The sequence below is a fragment of the Rhinocladiella mackenziei genome (genome assembly GCF_000835555.1).
Source record: "Rhinocladiella mackenziei CBS 650.93 unplaced genomic scaffold supercont1.8, whole genome shotgun sequence".
NCBI lineage: Eukaryota > Fungi > Ascomycota > Eurotiomycetes > Chaetothyriales > Herpotrichiellaceae > Rhinocladiella > Rhinocladiella mackenziei.
The window spans coordinates 1,197,316-1,218,167 of record NW_013550597.1 but is presented as its reverse complement, the minus strand read 5'-3'; the positions used below and the strand labels follow the sequence as shown (position 1 = coordinate 1,218,167).

Genomic DNA, 20,852 nt, shown 5'->3' with positions numbered 1-20,852 from the left:
AGCTTGACGTGCAAGTTATGGAGACGAGTTCGAGGGTGCTCGGGGCGGAGCATCCCTCCACGCTGACCAGTATGGCCAACCTGGCGTCGACATACCGGAATCAAGGCCGATGGCAGGATGCGGAAGAGCTGGAAGTACAAGTCATGGAAACGAGAAAGAGGGTGCTCGGGGCGGAGCATCCTGACACGCTGACCAGTATGGCCAATCTGGCGTCGACATACCGGAATCAAAGGCCGATGGCAGGAGACGGAAGAGCTTGACGTGCAAGTTATGGAGACTAGAAAGAGTGCGCTCGGGGCGGAGCATCCCTCCACGCTGATCAGCATGAACAATCTGGCCTGGACACTGAAGAAACAGAATCGTGATAATGACGCAGCAGCGTTGATGGTTTCCTGCATGAAGCTGTGTATGAAGGTGCTTGGTCCTTCACACCATCACACCCAAAGTGTAATTAAGACCTTGATGACATGGTTGAGTGTCGGGGATTTGACGGTAGATCGAGGAGGACTAAGCGCCAACAGTATGCCTGGAGCCTGGGTTGATTGATGTGCTCTGATTGTGAGTATTGAGATGCACTGCAAATTTGTTTGTGTCGATAGTCGTTCAGTAATTCCTTATTGTGGTATACATATGCTGAAGCTGATGCTTTGCATATGGTTTGTGTCAGGCTTCCGAAGGTAAGCCGATGTTGAGATTGACTGTATCACCAACATCTGCACCGCGGGATGAAATGTATGGAAATAGCACATCTCGAAGATATTCGGGCACATAGACCGTCTTCAACGCAGCGCAACGCTGATTGGTCAAACTTGGTATCCAATGTGTTTCCAACCCTCTCCGGTAAAATCTCGATTGAATTTCTCGTGTCTCTTCCCATTTGCTGGCCGGTAATTCGCACTTTTACCCGGTCACATGTCTTCGATCCTTGTCCCGCCCTCTTTCCTCTTGTTCATTCCTTGGCTGAGAGATGTGATCGATCCACTCATCTTTTCAGGCGACGAGAATGGACATCCGTTAAGGTTCCAGGTAGATAGCGTCACCCAGCGCTGGCTGGCTTCCTCAATCCTTCCGCACGAGGCGCTCTTCCAATTGCGGTGGGTCAACAATAAGCCGAAAGTTTTCATCACCTAAGCACAAAATACCACCCCACCTATTCTCTTTTGTTAACTTTTGTCTGCGGCTTCCAGGCAGGGTTGGAGGACGAGTCTAGTCAAGACTCAAGGGACAAGGAACAGGGATAGATTCGTCTTGGGCCTCGATTCGACGTCGCGGTCTTCGGAGGGGTTTGCAGATGTCAAATATTGTCACAGTGATAGATGCGTGTCTTGCAGAATGGTTGACTTGCCACTCCTTCCGCGATATCTCAGCGGTCTGAATCCCAATCCCAACACCGATGTATGCCCCACTGTCAATTCCACTCGACTCCATGTGATTGTTCTCTCTTCTCACCGACAACGTCGCGGTATGCCCGATAAGTGCGAGAGAAATTTTCTTTCCCAAAGGCGCGCATCGAAGTGGGTCACCCATCGTTTATGAGTCAGACGTCGTACTAGATGAAAGTTTGTTACGAGAGTCGGATTTTCTTCCGCCTGACACCTGCGCCTGGTGGGATCCTTATCTAGGCTAGATATGACAGGACTGAAAGTTGACTCGTGCCTTTCAACATTGATGAGACAGGCATTCATAATGGGGAATGTAGTATTTGAGACTACTGTGCCGACAGGGCGCGGGCTGTTGGGGCGAGGACCCATGCGACCGTGACAACGACGAAGACTCGGAAATGGGGATGGGGTGGGAATGTGCGGTCAAGCTGAAGAAGGTTTGCTCGTCTGATCGCCTGGATGGAAGGCTGAAGACAAGGAAGGTAGTTTCAACTTTTGGAGATGAGGGATTGGAAAAATATAGTGAAAATTGTGAGTTGCACAGATCACATAGAAAATTAGGTAAAATAGCAGGAGAACAAATATTGTTGAATAGTCCATCCTATTGATTCGTCTTCAAGAATAGCTAGAACCATCATGCCAGTAGTAACTTTCTGGCTACTTTTCCCATGTCCTTTCCTTCGGCATTCATAGAGAATCCTTTCCATCTCAGAAGGCCAAAACCAAAGCAGATCACGACTTCGATAAACATAGTGGGCCACAAGTGTAGAGTGCATAAGCCTCATCCAATAGCCTGTGGTGATCCGTTCAGTTTTGTCGAAGGACTTGATCGAGCTCGGTTTTGTCTTCGTGTTGTGCCCAGATCCTCGTCTCTGATTTCTTTGGTCCACTGTAAGTGGGTGCTCTTTGGCACCAGTCATTATTGATCTCCGAGGGTATTTCGTCCCCTCTGTGTTAGGGACATCTCGAAAAGATCCGGCTCTCTCGGCCAAGGGGTATCAATTTGGGTATCATAACGCGCAAGAAGAAGAGCTGTCGCAGGATCGTGTCGATGAAAGTACCCGACTCTGAGAGGGTTTCCATTTGTTCATCTCACCGGCCGTCTGGACTCGGTCCTCATCAGCGCCAATCCCCCCAGATCCTCCTCGCCGTCTTCTTCCTCGAGAGGAAACCCATATTCATCCACCACTTCTGTCGCTTCTTCCACGTTCCTCCGCTGACTTTGAGACCCCTTTCGTTCTTGTACCGTCAGGTACTTGTCTTCGGTGGGTGATGTTTGAAGTTCTCGCTCCGTTCGTGCAATGTCTTGCAGGAGCATTTCTAGCATGTGGCCATGGCTGAGTCGGAGTCGGAGATCTTCTCGGACCACCTTGTCTGACGATTTTCTTCGTGCGTAGTCGGCCAATTGGTATGTCTCTTCGCGTGACAGTCGGTGAGATGGGGTGAGATCACGTGAAGGCGGTCTGCTGAGTGGTTGCATGGTTGAAAAGGGCATCTTTTTCAGGTTACTATGATTGCTCCGGGTTGCTTGTGAAGAAATATCCAGGAGATATTGTTCGCTTTTGTTGATATGATATTTTCTAAAGTGGAGATTGCCGTGGAAAAATTTCTGGTGGAGATGGTGGTGGATGGAGTATTGTGGTATTGATGTTCTGGTAGCCTCGCTTTGACATGTGACGAAGGCTCGGGTTCGGCTGAACTTTTGTGGTCACGAGCCAGGGTATGATTTGTTGTTGTACAGTCGGATGGCAAAACGTTTGTTGGCGAATGGATTTGGTGGACAAATTGTTAACCGGTTTGGAGAAAAGAAGTCTGCGGTTGAAGTGGAGGTGGCAGTCGAATATATCAATCAATCTGCAGTGTTAATTTGGCGGATGCCTGAGTCACAGTACGTGTAATCGCAGTGGAATATTTCTCCGTGAGCCCGTACTTCATAAGCATGTTTGAGTAAACTCCGTAAGCCTCTCGGAGGAAAATTGAGAGGCTTAGATTCCCGCACACGCGGACGGGCGAGGGTGTGCATAAACGCTCGTTCGGCTTTATGCCCATATCGATCAATCAACACGGGCGATTGACTCACACCCTAGCGAGCCCAGGCATGGCACAGCATTGGCATTGGCTGACGCACGAATGTCGCAATGCCAGAGAAGGAGACAAAGTTGGCCCGGCTGGCTGAACTGGTTGCCGTTGGCCCAAACCTTGTGGCCTCACCACCATTTGATTGTTGCCTGGTCGCCCGAAGGCCTTGCCACAATCTTCCCTGTCAATGGAGACTGGGAAAGCCCCCGGCCGACGGAGATACGCTGGACGAAGGTCGGCTGACTGGGCACTGTTTCGTCGTCCACTAATCAAGGGCGTTGCTTGGTTTCATGTTAAGACCGAGGGCGCGCCCTTGCCAGTTGTCTGGAACTCTGCAGTATGTCCGTGCATGTCTGTGCTGTCAACCCCAAGGCCGAGAACTGTAGGTTCCCTTCGGTCAGTACGAATTTCGACTGTCTTTCACCATCCGTTTGAAGACTCTCTTAGCCATATCCCGTTGGCTGCGACGGATTCGGGGTGTTTCAGGCCCCGGGTCAAGAATCTTGTCCCTTCAAAGGATGTCGGAAGTCGGTGCTTCCGACTATACGAAATACGATGGTCAGTATCGATGTGTACATCGGACAATTTCATGCTTGGTTATTCCTTCCGCCTTCAAATGGTGTAAAGGACCAAGGTGTGCGTGGCAGGGCATTCTTGATTCAAGGCAACCATGATTTGGCCAGATGCAATTGATTGTTCTGTATGGAGTGCCTCATTGCTCCAAGCTTCGCCCTCTCCAATTCGCCTCTCATCCGGATTTTCGCGAACCGAGGCAGCCGTTGCAACCCGTTGCGAGAAGAGTCTGGAGATTCCTGGGGATTGTCCAATGGCATGTGTTTATCATTCGAAACGGGAATGCCGTTTTAGTCTTCTCCTACCAGTTGTATCTCGGTATGTTGTTCCATTCATCATGCTCGAATTACTTGTTATACAGTCAAGGGGCCTTGATGCGCTGTGATTTCAATATCGGAGTGACAATCTATGAGGAGGGATCGCATCGACTGCATATTTTGAAGGAGGCTGTGTCGGCCAAGGACTTCCCATATTCGTTTCTCTACGCTCTAAGCCTTGTTCGCCACCATCCACACGTATGGATGAGGTACGTATTTGGGGACCCTTGGTATAACGAGGAATTCCAGTACACCGGTAGGCTGTTTTTGACACGCCGGTCCGCCACTTACTTAGTGATAAATAGAAGGGGGAGGGGGGGGTTAAACGTTACCAGTGATCGACTTTCAAGTCAATGTGCGCATTTTTTTCAGACAGCTTTATCATTCGTGTCTTCGGGTCCATACTTAATGATCTATTGTTTCATTCTTTCCGTACCTATATGAAAATGTTGTTTCCGACGATGCCCTGCAGCATACTAGCAGGTCGACGGCGAACGGCAATTAAAGCAACACCACCACCTTCTGAGCCGAAGTCCCTTTGCGCTGGAGATCTACAGCCTCTTGCACACTCTCCAGTCCTTGACCTGCAATCAGTGGCTCAGGAGCCGGGACGAACGTGCCAGTCCTAAGCGCTTTGGGCAAAAAGTCCTCAAAGACAGCCTTACCCACATGGTTGTCCCGAATGGAAAGGGCAAACACCTGCTTCATTATGACTCCTTCGGGAGGGTCAGGGAACCCGCGTGTCACAGTTGCCACGAACTTGGCTCCTTCTGACTTTTGAATGACTTCGACGGTAGGTGCCCAGGCGATACCTCCAATGGCGTCGAAGGCACCGACCGTGGTCTTGCCTTTGAAGACATCAACAAGGTCCGAGACGATGGTGGGACTATTATAGTCAAGCACATGGCATGCTCCGAGCTTCTTCACGTACTCGAAGTTTCTTGGCGACGCCGTCGTGACGACTTCGTAACCGGCCGCGACGGCGAGCTGGATTGCATTGCTGCCCACGCTCGATGAGCCTCCCCAGACCAGCAAAGTCTTTCCGGTGGGCTTTTGCGCAGGTTCGGTCGGCAGCTGGAGGTTGATGAAGTCGGGATTGAAGAGACCTGAAGCCGCGGTTGACACGCCCAGAGGAAGCACGACAGCGCTTTCAAATGAGACGGTGTCGGGGATCTGGCTGGTCATGTTGGTCTGCAGGATGGTGTAGGCTTGGAACGCTTTCTCCTCGTCTCGCTTCGTGGCAAAGCCCGCGGCGGTGCCCATCACGCGGTCGCCTTTCTTGAAACGTGTCACATGGGGCCCAACTGACACCACTTCACCAGCGACGTCCTGACCGAGGATGGTCGGATAGTTGAGCGGATACATGGCTGTTTCTTGAAGCTTCCCATCGATCGGGTTGATGGCAATAGCGTGGTTCTTTACGAGGATTTGGTTCTCTCCTGGCGTTCCAAGGGGAGCGAGCTTGACCTCGAAAGGCCTAGCTTTGGCTGCTGTAATCCAGGCGGCCGTGTTGGATGCCATAGTGTACTTGCGTTTGGTGAGATTTAGCAGGGTGGATATGCCGTGTCCTGCTCTATTTGCTGTTGAAGATGTCGATCTGTGTAGAACTTGGAACGAAGTCACGAAGCGTGGAGAAGAAGGCCGGGGAGGGAGATGGCAGAAGGTGCTCCTCGATGGAATCACCAAGGAGGACATCAAACTTGACAATTATCTCTAAGCAGATGTGGCCTTATATATCACATGGTGGCTAGGCTGGTTTTTGAACTCCGCGCATGCAACACTTACCCTGTTGATTTGGAGGCCGGCCTCATGAGTTGCTCATTCTATCCTGCCGATTCCATATTGTGACATATAATTTCTGGTACTCACACAGCAAGCGCAAGGCTAACCCAAAACGGCTCAAAGCTAGAATTTTCCCCGGTCGGCTTAGCGTACTCGAAAGCAGAGACGACGACTGAGCTTCTCAGCCTAGATCTGGGTAAGACTTCGATCTGTTGTTGGCTCATATGGCCAATACTCGAAAAGAGCAGGCAATGATACGATCGGTGGTTAGACCATGTTGTTCACTGCTTGTCTTCACGTGTTTGAAACCAATAGGAGTTGAATACCAGTCTCACTCTCGATGTTCAATTTGTGGGTAAACTACCCAAGAAAGCCGGTCCATATAATCATACACGCGCTGGCCAAATAGTTCCTGTCCATCCCTGGAGCCTAAAGGTGATGAAAAATCAGCCATTGGTTCATGTGGGTGGTGTAAGAGACCATGACCGAATTTCTCTCACCTTTGCGAGCAGAGTCGCCTGTCCTAGACCCATATTCGACCCAATCCATGTGAGACATGCCCGCATGTACTCTCGTATCTCTTCGGAAAGGAACGACATCTTGGACGCAACGTAGAGGGGATGCATGAGAAGCAAGCCTCCAAGTGATTTGCCAGGATCCGCTATTTCTGTGCTCCTCGCCAGCTCGTTCAGAAAGGCCTGCAAATTGTCCGCTAGGTGATACGGAACCGACGCAATCATATCCTCCACTATGCCATTAGCAGTATAACTCAGGTCCATGAAGCTGTCGTGGCCCCCACAGGTGTCCGACAACTTGACAATTAAGGCAACGAGTAGGAGTCGAGCTGCACGGAATATATTCCAAACGCCAGCCACGTAGAGGTCGAAGTAGGTGTCAACTTTTCCGGGCCAATAGCCCACGGCGATTTGGGATTCATACCGGCTCTGACTGACATGTCCGACTCGAGTGGGCTTGAATTCTGTAACTCGGGAGTTTTGCCACTTGGCAAATCGTCGATCTAGAGCGATGCTTTCGTTCTTCAGCGCACTGAAGTCTTTCGATTCACATGAGGCTTCGAAAGTGGTCCACAACAAATCGAGGTCGAGTAACAAGTCGTCTAAGCTTTCAGCTTGGTCCCTCAGAGCAGGGACAGAAAACACGCCCGAGACCTAAAGATGCTGTCAGTTTGCATCGGCGTGAACGTCAAATTAGGCTTTGCCAACAGAGGGCACCTTGCTGACGGGCAGAAATTTGGGGGGACCGGATCGAACCGTGCCCAAGAGATCCAGAGGCCAATGCCCAATGTTCATGAGCGCTGCTAAGCCCCGGGCATGAGTATCATGATCGCCGTGATCAGTCTCACTGGCCATTGTCATCTTATGTCAAGTCAGATACGCTCGCTGAGAGTAGCTGCGAGAGGAGGTACCTGATAGAGTCCCAACAACATAGCGACTCGGATTGATTCCGTAACATTGGCCGAGGCTGGACTTTCGATGGCCCTGGCCAAAGATCCAAGGAGCTCTTGATAGAACATCTCAGCCTTTTGTACGAGTTGAGGCCTGTTTAATGGCTTGCCGTGGCTCCCGAACGCTACGGCTTGGCAAGCTTTCACAAGGTCAGACTTCGGTCCCAGACGATACGCCATCATCTCCAGACCAGAGAGGTACCCCCGCGAGAGATTTTGATTGGTCGAAACAATGCAGTAGTCGTAGAAGAAAGCCCTTAGAGCAAGCCCATTGCTCTCCGCCTGTGACGTTTCTGCCGGTAGAGTGTCTTCGGGAAGGACGTTGGTACCCGGGACAGGGACACGCTTTGGCATACTGCACTTCCGTGCCGTCGATGGGATTGACGATGGCTGATATGCGCCTTGTGTTCCATATTGTCGAAATGTAGAAAATGTACCATGTTCATAGCCACCGCATGCGCGATTGGCTTTGATACATCTCATGCAGGACTAGTTTCCAATCCGTCAGTCTTACCGGGTCTGACTTTCCAACCTCATAGGCATGTTCGATTACGGAAATCAAGTCGTGATCCACAAGCTTTGAACATACCGGGCGAGTTTCATCACACTAAATAGGCAATTATGTAAGATGACGTCCACATCGCTGCAGAGGGATGGTCAGAAATCAGAGGACTTAGGAGCAAAGAGTAACCTTTTTCCGTCGCTTTTTACACGAGTTGCAGCCTCGAGAAGGGCCCTGATAAACCATTGGAGCCTTGTTAGCCCTCCTCTTCGCAGGAGCCTCAGTGCACTTCGGGGTCGACCACAAGTTGTTGCTGGAATCTCCGCTCTAGTATAGCAACCTCTGAATTCGACCAGGATTCTTCTCGGCCTGGCCAGATTATCCAAAAAGAGGCATAGGATCGTCAGGAGAAAGAGAATTCTATTGACTAGCATAGGCTCAAAAATTCTTCAGGATAACGACGAGGGTGAGAGTTGCTCAACCCATTTCCCTCCCCTTTCTTCCCACCCTGATCGCGAGATGCAGGTGCCGAGGCAGTGTCGAGATGGGTGAGTATGAAGGTGACCAGATGTTAACACTATTGCGTAGTATTCCGGTCACGTGACGGCAAGCTTGCGGCGGGCCAGGACATGCAGGTTGGCTCGAAAGCGACGACGATGAGTCACCTAAGCTATACTCATTGCAGGAGCTCAACCTAGTAACGGATCTTTTACGTCTACAAAGTTACGGTCTGAAGAATCACAACGACGAAACCGAAAAAAGCTGACACAGAGAGAGCGCAAGCCATGTGCCAGCATTACCCAATGCTCGGTCCCTGCATGGGGATGACGAATCCTCCCTCATCAGATTCTGTAAAGTAAAACAACTCTCATTGGTGCTGGCCAGTGATCTGGTCAAGCTCAGCTTGTTTGGACATCAGTGTACATCTGACATTCTTATCCCGCGCCGACATCGAGGCATCGGTAATGCTATTATATGCATTGACAATATTACCATCAATTTTGTCCAAGTAGTTGCTCACATCAAGAGCTTATTGTTTTTCAAGCATGTTCAGTCTCCCTGCGGAGCATTGTGCAGTGACGGTTAGAGAAGAGGAAGGGATGTGACAAGGGAATAAGGCGGTTTTGAGGCGGGCGTAGAGAGCCTTCATAAGTGAAGGGCCGTGGCGAGAAGAAGGGGACGAATAAGAGGAAGGAAAATTGCGTGACTCTACAGAAAAAGGTGGCTTAGCCATACGCAAGAAGGACAATGCTATTGATGGTTCGATAGGCAGCCCAAAGGATAGTCTCTAGCTGTCGCCGGCTGCTTCGTGTTAGAGGTCCTGGAAAACAGTCGACGCAAAGTTGAACAAGGTGAACAAGGTCAACCCATTGTTGCCGATAGCAGTAACACAGCCAGTGTTTCCACTGGGGAGTCTTGTACTTTGGATCAAACTGATCAGACGCAACGCTTCGTTCTTCGTTGAGGTCGTTGATTTCAGTGTCGTTCTGCATCTGGCCCGACCAAAGCGATAGCTATACCCTGGGTTAGCAACCGACATAGAGACTGTGTTTCAGAGGCTGGGGAAGGCATCCGACTGCGATACGGGCGTCGGGCTAGGCTGGGAAATGTAGTCATTTTAATTGAACAAAAGAATTTGCCTGTCATCAACGGCAAGGCGCCGCAGCATGGAGGTGGTGATAGACACGTATGGCGAATGGACCTGAATACGACACGCAGGATGAGGTCGTTTCAAGATTGTTCAATGGCTGACCACGAAAATTGTCCTTCTGCAGCTTAGGACCACCAATATCCGCGGCAAGTTCTTCGGTCTCTTAGAGGTTAAAGATAACCCGGGGTTGTTTGTGGTCCAGTCATGTGTTGCTGTATTGAGTTCAGTCAATGGCCATTTGCTCTAGAGTAGCACGGGTAGCACGAGATAAGCATCGAGGGCCATAATCTTGTGGGAGCTTGGTAAGCCCATAAAGCTCTGGATGATTTGGGATGCTGCTAAGCAAAAATGAGTTTCGTGGTTTTGCTGTCGGAAGAGATATTGCGCAGAAAGGGAAGTTGGTCAAGGGGTGAGCCTAGAACCGCAGGAGAAATCTGCTTCGAGCTCGACTGGCGTCGTGAGTTTATGAGACGTTGAAATCGAGATTGAGCCGATCATTTTCCAAGATGTATGACATCATATATCACGTGGTCATATACCTTACCGGAATCATACTAGAATCGGTCCAAATGACGTCATGGTCGCCGTTCATCAAACGAGCCCCCCAAAAAGCGTATTCGGGTACCCAATCAGTCCCCCTGTCGATCAGAGACAATATTGGTGGAAGCCCTACGTTGAATCATGTGGATTATTCTTCTCGAGCGTGGAATGATCGGCGATTCGCATTACACCCCCTTTACTTCAGCTGTGCTGACTGAAACAACGGCAAGATCACCAACACCAGCAGAGTAGAATCCACGGCCTCTCTTCTCCCGCAATTCAATCACCTTTTATACCAGTCGTATGCCGCCAATGGCCGAGTCCAGATAGTCAACCACGTATCTTGCAGAGCATTTCCGCGTGGGGGTGTGTGCCAGAATGATGACCCCACTGGGGATACATCAACGGCTCGATGATGGGCTAAAGGGGACGGTTGAGATGCTGGGCCATGTTCAGATCGCAGCGGCCTTCAGGCGTAGGGAAAACGAGGGAAGACCCCAAGCGCAGGCATGGGCCGGCAAGGCGGCGTGACCCCCTTGGATTTGGCTGACCTTGGCGCTCGAGTTGAAGCATGGCAGATCCAACAGTGTGGCGCCCGATCTGTGTCCTCTTTTCTGAACTCCTCCCCAGGCTCTGGAGATCGAACCAAACATACTCCTTCCCTTCCAACATTCAACACGGCCGCCTAGCAAAAATGGCGCCGCCCGCTGGAACCGCGATGTTCTCCTGTTTCCCGGTTCTTATGAAACTTCCTTGTCGCTTCACGACTACATCACCTTCTTTCCATCATTTCACCACAAACGCGCTTTGTATTCATCGAAATCACGACGCACAATCCGGCCGTGCGCATCGAGAACCCCTTCGCTCTGACCGACAGACCCACATACTGCAACCTCCCAAGTCCAGCTTGCATCGCACAATTGTTCACGACGTCTCCTGACACGGCCCCGGAGCAATGCCGCAGCATGCCAACCACTTCGACATCAGTGGCCAAGTCACCTAAGAGACCTTTGGCAGCTATCGGTACCAACTCTCGTCGTTCTCATCCCACCTCATCCAAACCGATCCCGAGACACAAACGAGTCAAAATCAACCATAACTCTGACGGCTCCTCTGAAGCACCACGCCACGCCGATGGATTGGACTCGACCCATCCCCCGGTCGGCGAGAGCCGTGAGTCGAGTAGCGACCAGAGCGCCGCTAAATGGTTCAGGAACGTCAATGAAAATGTAGGGACTTCGGGCAACAAGGAAGAAAAACACGGAGGTTGTCTCGACTTGCTTCTATATGCTATGGTGTTCTGATGCGAAAATAGATGAATCCCCATTTTACATGGCTCATCAGAGTAGCTATCACCCATCTGCAAATCTCCATTCGCCTAACGGCGAGAGTTTTGGATTCCGACCTCGAGACGAGACCGAAAACAGCGAATTGCGCGGCGTCATCGACGATCTGACCGTTGAAAATAAAAAACTAAAGAATCTCCTTCGGAATTGGCAGACTCGGTCGAGTCCTCCTAGCGCCGGTCCCGATAGGGTAATCGAAATTCGGATGCATGGCTTGCCCACGGAGAAGAAGAGAGAACTGGAACAGCTCCTGAAGACTTTTGCAACCAACCTCAACGGGGACACACCTTCCCAGCCTAGTTCTTCGACGCCTTGGGAAAAGTCAGTTCCGAGCACCGAGCATGGCACTTCTCTGGGACCGAAGGTGGTCCAGGATCCGACCACGACCGATTCAGGTTATGCTTCCATCTCCAATCGGGGCTTGAACTCTCAATACGGCGGGACGAAATTACGCGAGCCCGTCTCCAAAAGTAAGAAGGTCAAGGATATCAAGAACTATTTGCATGCCATTCCCGACTCGCTATTTCCACAGGAGACCGTCTCCGTGAGCGAAAGCGCAAAGATGGCACTGGTGGTCCAGCGACTGGAACAGTTGTTTACCGGCAAGATGGCGGCGCCGGGAGAACACGGCTCACCTCTTCAGCAGCAGAAAATCTCCCAGTCTGCGTCCCAGGCGGACCGACGTGAAAGCCAGAGGCTGAATCGAGCTTCCAAACCCGAAGGGCCTCGTGAAGCCCAGATCCTCCCTCACGACTCTAAAGTAAATCTCGACGCCATGGATCAGGAGCGCCAACCGTTCTCGGAGACAACCACACAGCGACCTTCGAATCAGTTGGGGTCTGACCTTTCCTCAACCGAAACTCTGGGGACGAATGTCGATCGCCCTGGTTCGCCGGACCAGCGACCCACCAGACCATTGGACCTCGATATTCACCGAGCACAAATCGCGGCAGACAATGCTGAGTACATTCGGCATTTGGGCCTTTCTTCGCCTCATCTTGAAGAGGACGTCGAGACCAAAGATCAACCATGGATGTATCTCAATTTGCTTGTCAGTATGGCTCAACTCCACACCCTCAACGTGACGCCAGCTTTCGTCCGCAAAGCCGTCAAACAATTGAGTACCAAATTTGAACTCTCGAAGGATGGTCACAAAATTCGCTGGAAAGGCGGTGCGGCAGAGACTACTCGCTCTAGCCAGCAGGTGAGTCCTGGATTGGCGACGCAGCGCGCATCTAAAGATGCTGGCGACGATGGTGGACGTCAGAGCGGGAGAAGCGCAATAAGCACATTCAATGATCGAGCTTCCACGTCACTGTCTGATGACAAAGTGACCCGAAGAATGGCCAGTAACACGTCCAGGATGGTGAACTCCACCTCGACTTCGTCGCTTCCCTTCGCGCATCCTTCCACGCGATCTAAGTCCTCTGCTTTCGACTATAAGCCCATAGTCTACCAAAGAAAGAAGAACTTCCCCAAGGCGGAAAATTCCTACCTAGATTCTTCGAGTTCGTATGATGACCTCTCACCGGATTCCAGTGGCCTTGCCCATGCATTGAGTCGGTCCAGCCTTAAATCGAAAGACGATCCTCGAGAAGGCTTCATGACCTTCTTCAGCAACCCGTACTTCTGCACCGACTTGAGCGGGGACAAAGGGCCCCCCGGTTTCAAGTTTCATACCTACCGACGTCCAGTGGATGCTTTAGGAATGAAAAAGCAGCGGCCGCAGCCTGAGGACGAAAATCAACGAGACGCCGCTGCTTGCTACTTCACCTGTCTCGGGGAGGGAGAACAGAGTCATGGGCCTGCCGAATGTCCGGATGTCAATATATCATTTTCTCCCATGACCTCGGCCGGTGAAGACGAGACACCGCCGATGGAATTCCCCGTTTCTGGTCTAGCTGGTGTCCGGCCCGAAGATAATTTTGCCCTGGACGTCAAGGTTGCCAGAACGAAGCGACGTGATATCGACAACCGAGATGGAGGTCACCGCGGCAAACGAAAGCGGTTGAATTATTCATATCAAACTGCAGAGTGTAGGAAATTTGACCTCCAACCATCCCGCCTACCACCCCCCAGCTATGTCTTCTTCACCTCAAGCCCGTCATCCAGTGCAGACAAAGGCTATTTCTCTGATGAAGATGGCAGTGAGTCGTCGGAAGCGGAGGAATCACCAGCTCCGGTTGGCTTTTGGTGGCAGTGGTCCTCTAGCTCTAATGAACGACAAATGGGCGACGACGATTACTCAGAAGCGAGCTCATCCCTGGGTGTGTTGGAAGCTGCACGAGCCAGACTTCCCAATGCCGGAGCCGGTCCCGCACAAAACCCCGATTTCATCGTCGATCCCAGTGGCAGACAGGTGAGCGGTAGCCTGGCGGTGTCGGTGGGCGCCAGTTGGAGTGCTGCATCAGTGGTCGACCAGGAATCAGGACGTGAGCCAGAAGGGTCGTTAAGTAGCATGAGTGTCGCCCAGGGAAGCAACTGAAAGTGCTTGTTCAAATGTCTATGAAAACGAATTTGCAGCGTATGATGGGAAAACTAGCAAGGCGATGGGGGGGCCCCGGGCTTTGCTTTCGTCCTATCAAATTGCTTTGAACGAAAGATACCCGGTGCGCTGAATTTGGTGGCAAAGTATATACGCAAAAGTATATATTCCCACTGTTACATATTAGGTATTGACGCTGATATTGCCTTGAATATTGATCTTACCAATGTACCGCCCTCTGGAGGTTGGCGGATGAAGTCTTGTTTTCACGGATAATCTCGGGTTACTTTGTGCCCAAAAAGGGGATTCCACGAGAATGAGGAATGCTTGTTCCGAGGTATTGGACACCATCCGAAGCCCTTCTTGTTGACATTCCGCACCTCCTCCACATCGGATGTCGCACCGCCCACCGAATGCCCGCGCATTCTCCTTTCCATCTCACGCCCAAGTCTCTCTTAATCATTGCTAAGTCAACGGTAATTATTCCGGGGTACGTCCCGGTGGTGGGACTACTCTTTCGTTATTATCTCCGCCTTTTGAAGCCGAACCTCTCCTCCCATCTCACTTTCTTCGTCGTTGCTGGTATAGCTGCTACTATGCTTCTTGCCTTTTTCCTGTTCCATTGAACATCTCCACTCCCCCATCCACCTTCAATTCTCATCCTCGTTGTCGTCCCGAGCAGTAAAATTTCAACTAGCAGGCGCTCGTCGTCATGTCCTTCCTCGAGTCTCCTCTCCGCACCGCCTCTAAAAGCTGGCGCACAGCCAGATACTTTACACGCGACCAGCGACGGGTAAGTCATTGATATATTCAATTCGAGAACGTTCCCATTGACGGTCTCTCTTCCCATAGCAAAATCTCCTCTTGACACGATCTTTCTCCTCCACTCTGCGTCGAGATGAAATCAACAAGATTGTCCCTTCAGCCGCAGAAGCCATCAAAGACATGAAGTCCGATTCTGTCCTCCTCTGCGGCGGGTTCGGTCTCTGCGGAGTCCCCGATACGCTGATCAATGAAGTTGCAAAGACTCCCTCCATTACCGGCCTGACGGCCGTCTCCAACAATGCAGGTATCCCCGGCGCCGGTCTCGGCCTGTTATTGGAGTCTCGACAGGTCAAGAAGATGATTGCGAGCTACGTGGGTGAAAACAAGATCCTCGAGCAAATGTATCTGGGCGGCGAGATGGAACTCGAACTCACACCTCAAGGCACATTGGCCGAGCGTTGCGCAGCCGGCGGAAAGGGTATTCCCGCTTTCTACACCCCCGCCGCATTCGGCACCGTCGTGCAGACTGGCGAGATTCCCCTCCGGCACAAACCCGACGGCAGCATCGCCAGCTTCGGAAAGCCGCGCGATGTCAAGGTCTTCAATGGCAAGAGCTATGTGATGGAAGAAGCCATTCCCGGCGACTACGCCTTCGTCAAAGCCTACAGAGCCGACAAGCTCGGCAACTGCCAGTTCCGTCTCGCGGCCAACAACTTCAACGGCGCCATGGGACGAAATGCTAAAGTGACCATTGTTGAAGCAGAGCATCTCGTTGAGGTGGGCGAAATCGACCCCGTTGCCGTTCACCTGCCTGGCATCTACGTGAACAAAGTCATCCAATCGACCGCTGAGAAGAAGATTGAGAAATACGTCAACAGAGTCGAAGAGGGCTCCGTCACAGACAGCCTGGGCAAAGGAGACGCAGCCTCGAAGCGGGAGAGAATCGTCAAGCGCGCGGCCAAGGAGTTCCAGAACGGCATGTATGCCAACCTTGGAATTGGCATGCCTATGCTGGCGCCTTCGTTCGTTGACTCCTCAGTCGAGGTCCAATTGCAATCCGAGAACGGTATCCTTGGTCTGGGACCTTATCCTCGAAAGGGCGAGGAAGATGCCGATCTGATTAATGCGGGCAAGGAGACCGTAACCCTGCTGCCCGGTGCGTCTTGTTTCGGATCCGAAGAATCTTTCGGCATGATCCGTTCCGGTCGTATCAACATGTCCATGCTCGGTGCCATGCAGGTGTCCGCCAAGGGAGACCTGGCAAACTGGATGTTGCCGGGCAAGGTGAAGGGATTCGGCGGCGCTATGGATCTCGTTTCCAACCCGGAGAAGACCAAGGTCGTAGCCCTCATGGAACACACGGACAAGAAGGGAAATCCCAAGATTTTGAAGCAGTGCGAATTCCCACTCACTGGCAGAGCTTGTGTTAGCCGGATCATCACCGAATTGGTAAGTCGGCCTTGTTCATTTTACGAGGGGTCTTGTAGAGACGCGCCTTCCTATGTTCCAAACTCGATCCCTACGGACCGAAGCTAATGCTGATATTTCTTTTAGTGTGTCTTTGACGTCGATTTTACCGATGGTCTCACCCTCATCGAGCTTGCGGACGGAGTCACTGTTGAGGAAGTCAAGAGCAAGACCGAAGCACCGTTCAAGGTCGCCGATGACATTAAACCGATGCTATAAACGATTCCTTGAAGTGTTCTTGGATATCTCGGTACGGAGAAGGAGTAAAAGGTGAACGCGAGAAGATATCGATCGACCACTCAGAGAAGACCCTTCAAACTGGATTCAGCCTAAGAATGGGACCGGTAATCGTTAATTTCTCCCCCCCCCCTCAAGGCGAGGCTTTCAATCGTGAGCATTTGGCCTCTGGCAAAGTTCTTTGGCCCCGGAATGAATGGTGTTGCGGAGGTTGAGGTCGGCCCAATTTCGACCATTTACGTGCCGTTCAGAGAAAAGGGGCTCGTGGAAAGGAAGATTGTGAAGACTAAAGTTGAAAAGTTTCAGAGAGTGGCGTTTCAATTCAATGGTCACGGCAACAGCATCAAGGGAAGTCTGGAACAATCCCGGATTGAACGACTTATCCGCATGTCCCGTAGGAAGGAGAATATGGAAGATTGATCAGTCACCAGCCTTGTGCAACAACGAGACGGGGACGGGAACGGAGACAGGAACGGGACATGCAAGGTTGTTAGTACTTGTATGTAGGACAACCACGAGTGGTGCATCTTATCACCCGCGATGCAGTTGAGGTTTATATAGCCGTCTCAAGTTTTTTGCGTTTGGTGGTGGTGGGACATCTCCCGTAGCATACCCTACCATTTGGCGCTTGCGTGCTTGTATTCCAAGTGGAGTTACAGAGGCACCTGGAACGGGAAAACATAAAAATTACGTATTATTCATAATCATCATTATTGAGTGTAACTGAACGAACTAGCTTGCGTTTTCTCCCATTCCTCTCCCCTTCTCCATTCTCCGATCCTGTGCCCATTGCCATTTTATTCTGGAACGCCACGCATGGTGAAGAGAACAAAAAATGATCCGGAAATACGAAAATCGAAACCAAAGCAAGGTATCAGCACTAGCACAGTATTTGCACCGCCCAGAATCCATGTCCTTCCAGTCTCGCTTCCGATGATTTCGCAGAAGGGCGGCGGAACCTGGCGCACCGGATCCGAGAAATGCATCACATCCGCTTCCATTGCATGTCAAAGTCTGAGCTCCGGTTGTGTATGTACTTCCGTTTTCCACTTTTGGGCTTCATTCCATGTCAACTTGCCCTAGGTGGTCGACGCTCAAGCAGACTGAATCCCCAGGGGGCCCGATTCTTGCTCTCTCCCCAACATCTTTATGCTTTGCCAGTTCTCTCGCGGCCTCACGATCTTCCTCGATCATTTCGATGGCATCCTCGACATTTCCTGCCGTGGCGCCTGCGTAGACGTTTAATCTTGACATTTCGTTCGCGTCACTGGTGCCGTAACCCATGCCCTTGAGAATTTTAACGCAATCATCAACCCTGGAGCTGGCCGTGGGTGGAGGTGGAGGGATACCAGAGCGGCCTCGAGGACTCGTGATGGGGCTTAGAGTGAAGGTAGGCGACATATTGGCAGGGGGTTCGGCGACAATCGGTGCAGGTGCCGGGGGATATAAGGACGTAGATGAGGACGTGGTGTTGGTCGATGTCATTCTTGGAAGGTATGGTTCGCTCTTCATGGGGCGTGGATGGCGAGATTGTAATGATGCAGGCGGTGGAGGGGAGAATACTGAAGACTGAGGTCTTTGGCCGGCTGCTGGTGGTTGAGGAAACATACGTTGAGACCGTGGGTGGTGAATATCTTGAGGCCGTGTCGTAATTTTAGGGACTATAGTATTTTCTGAATGAGAGGACGTCGTTGGGGTGGATTCAGCGGAGGACCTGAGAGATGCCGTTGGCCTGCCTAATCCGTCTTTCAGATGACTATCGAACGAATTGGGTCTTGGGTAATTGAAAGCTACCGGTCTGTAGCGGTCAGTGTAGTTGACGGTGCGGCTACGCTGGGGGAAAACTACTGGAGGTTCCTTCGTCAAGGTTTCCGAGTTTGTGTTGACTCGAGATAGATTTGGTTGCGACTTTTGATGTCGAGGCTGGAGGCTGGACAAGCGGCTGAGAGAATCCAGAGGGTTGAATGGACCATTGAGTCTCGCGGCCGGATTTATTCCGGTGACCGTTTGATGTCTCTTCGGGAAATGTGGTGGTGGCGTTTCCCGAGAGTATGTATCGCTGAAGGGGCTGCTGATACGGTGTGAGAGACCATCGGCAAGATGTTCACGAGGTGGCGCAACGGAATTTCGAGGAGCTTTCGTCAAAGTTTGGATGCCGGAGGCTTCTGTAGTAGGCAATACGGTGGTCGAATCTTTCGTCCTTTGCTCTGGCCAGGCGCCAGGTAACCACGTTGGGAACACGGGGGAGTCTTCGCCGGGGCCAGCCTCAGGCTTCATACCCTCCTTTGGTGATGTTTCTGTATTAACATCATCTTCGACGCCCGGCTTTTTGTATGAGTTGGTGGTCACTGGCTTGCTTGTGCCAACGGGGATCCCTGCATTCATGGAACCATTGCCAACGGTAGTAGGCTTTGGCGTAGGTTTGCTTTTTGACGGAAACCGAATTTGTTCATTGAGCTGTGCGATGCTCGGATAGCGAGACAAAGCAGAAGAAGTATTCATGCTAGGACGCTGCGAGACATCAGGGTTCTGCGATTTGTCATGCAATCCACTGACGCTTTTGGCTTTCCTCAGAGACAGCAATGGAGGGTAACGGGTGGAAAAATCAGGATCAGATGGCTCTTGATCAAGAATGGAGCTCTTCGAAGGATCAAGCTGGGATGCCCGTTGGATATCTCTTGGGAAGACGGGCGGCTGTGGCTTCGTACGAAATGGAGGATCTGCAAGTATTGGCTGCTGGGAACGATGGGCGTACAGGGATGTATTGGTCCCAAAGACCTTGCGATCGTTATGATCGAGGTCTTTTAGTGGTTCTGGTTTCTTCTCGACGGGAGGAGGTGGTATCTCCACGAAGCTGACTCTTTTTGTTGCCGTTTCGACGGGGCCCTGTTGTGTCACCGGTTGAGGAGCAGGCTTGCTGGCCGTGCTTATTTTTTGGGCCTTGTCTTGTTGATATTCCTCATCAAGAGCCGCGAGAAACTCTAGACCCATTTCACCCACCTCCGCCAAAATATTTTTGAACCCGCTCAAGACAACCTCAGCAGGTGTATTATCTTGCTCCGCTGTCTTTTCGGCAACTTTCCTGAGACCCTCCGCCGTAGTCTCCAAGAAATCTGCAATTGGTACGAGGTGGGGCTCGAGGCCATTGAAAACGCCGGTTAGAGCCTTGTCCAATTGAGTCGAAATATCTCTCTCATACGTTGGTATTTCTGATTTGGATTCGGATGAAACCCCCGTCGAAGCCTTGTCCGAAGCCGTCTGAGGTCTCCGGTTAGTGGCCGCGTTAGGCTGAGATGGAATTGTGGCGTTTTGTGTCAGACTGGGTTTCGTGTGCAAGGCTGAACCATGCTGAACGGCAGCGTCCCTACTGGAACGCGGACTGTCCTGCCTCCCCAGACTCTTGGTTGTGTACGCCTCATGTTCTCTCCATACAGCCAGACTGCCGCTAGTATGTTTGATGTCGAAGATATGCATCATCATCTTATTTTCCTTAGATTCTCTGCCTGTCGGGAATGCAGGTGAGACGGGAAGGACGGAATGTCGCGCAGGTTCATCGAGTCGTTGCTCCAGCTCAAAAGAGCTTCCAACAGTGATAACATCACCGTCATCGTCATCAATGTAGGAAAGGACAGCATCAGGCTGGGACCGGATCGTGGTGTCGTATTGGCCGCCAGTGATCTGAACGATGCCTGGCGGAGCCTTCGATCCATTCAAATCGCGTACGCCAAAGGCGGGGAGTAAAGCAGAGGATGTTGACTCGGCCATGACGAAGCGTCTAGGCAATCAGGTGCAATGACGAAGAGATTCAGACAAGGTGCATCAAGACAGTAGAAAGGGTGAGAGAATATGTCGAAAGAGAGAGATAGTTGAGGGTGAGCATTGCGAGGCTCCAGTGAATCGTTGAGGTCCAGGCAGCAACGAGAGGGACCGTGAGTCCGTGAAGCGCGATGGCGACGACCCCGCACTCACCGGGATGCCCTTGGTTTGACCACTCTTGGTCGTCGCTTTTGCCTTACCGTGTTCCGGCATAGTACCATTTAATGAAGACAGCTGCTCAACGCCTACTTCAATTCAACTCTCAAATAATTTCATTCTCACCCTTCTTATTGCTGAAGCCGACTCCCATTCTAAAGTGGTCCCAATAAGCTAACTGAGACCCGAAACCCATTCCTATTAGTACAGTGGTATCCATCTCCGTGTCGTCTTTGCTCGTTCCAACGTACCACCGGGTAAATCATGTTCATCGATATTACTCCGAGCA

General features: G+C 51.4%; 7 protein-coding genes across 7 annotated transcripts in view; 3 read left to right on the top strand and 4 right to left on the bottom strand.

The window, feature by feature from the left end:
• The window catches only part of Z518_10046 (uncharacterized protein), a gene marked incomplete at both ends in the record, with an annotated part of 4,224 nt that extends 3,964 nt beyond the window's left edge, over positions 1-260 (top strand). Inside the window, one exon of the mRNA XM_013412662.1 lies at positions 16-260. Coding sequence (XP_013268116.1) covers positions 16-260 — 245 coding nt within the window. The remainder of the gene's footprint in view (positions 1-15) is intronic.
• A 2,209-nt stretch (positions 261-2,469) lies between these two features.
• Z518_10045 (uncharacterized protein) lies at positions 2,470-2,862 on the bottom strand (the record flags this gene model as incomplete). Its single annotated transcript, XM_013412661.1, has 1 exon — positions 2,470-2,862. One exon carries the CDS (start codon positions 2,860-2,862, stop codon positions 2,470-2,472), a length of 393 nt encoding a protein of 130 aa, XP_013268115.1.
• Positions 2,863-4,852: 1,990 nt separating this feature from the next.
• Z518_10044 (uncharacterized protein) lies at positions 4,853-5,872 on the bottom strand (the record flags this gene model as incomplete). The annotated part of the gene is made up of 1 exon (XM_013412660.1): positions 4,853-5,872. One exon carries the CDS (start codon positions 5,870-5,872, stop codon positions 4,853-4,855), a length of 1,020 nt encoding a protein of 339 aa, XP_013268114.1.
• Positions 5,873-6,591: 719 nt separating this feature from the next.
• Z518_10043 (uncharacterized protein) lies at positions 6,592-8,081 on the bottom strand (the record flags this gene model as incomplete). Its single annotated transcript, XM_013412659.1, has 3 exons — positions 6,592-7,302; positions 7,357-7,509; positions 7,560-8,081. 3 exons carry the CDS (start codon positions 8,079-8,081, stop codon positions 6,592-6,594), a joined length of 1,386 nt encoding a protein of 461 aa, XP_013268113.1.
• Positions 8,082-11,256: 3,175 nt separating this feature from the next.
• Z518_10042 (uncharacterized protein) lies at positions 11,257-14,122 on the top strand (the record flags this gene model as incomplete). The annotated part of the gene is made up of 2 exons (XM_013412658.1): positions 11,257-11,557; positions 11,607-14,122. The coding sequence occupies 2 exons, from the start codon at positions 11,257-11,259 to the stop codon at positions 14,120-14,122; spliced, it is 2,817 nt and encodes a 938-aa protein (XP_013268112.1).
• A 712-nt stretch (positions 14,123-14,834) lies between these two features.
• Z518_10041 (uncharacterized protein) lies at positions 14,835-16,573 on the top strand (the record flags this gene model as incomplete). The annotated part of the gene is made up of 3 exons (XM_013412657.1): positions 14,835-14,915; positions 14,975-16,336; positions 16,442-16,573. 3 exons carry the CDS (start codon positions 14,835-14,837, stop codon positions 16,571-16,573), a joined length of 1,575 nt encoding a protein of 524 aa, XP_013268111.1.
• A 1,077-nt stretch (positions 16,574-17,650) lies between these two features.
• Positions 17,651-20,356, bottom strand: Z518_10040 (uncharacterized protein; the record flags this gene model as incomplete). Its single annotated transcript, XM_013412656.1, has 1 exon — positions 17,651-20,356. One exon carries the CDS (start codon positions 20,354-20,356, stop codon positions 17,651-17,653), a length of 2,706 nt encoding a protein of 901 aa, XP_013268110.1.
• Positions 20,357-20,852: the final 496 nt, after the last annotated feature.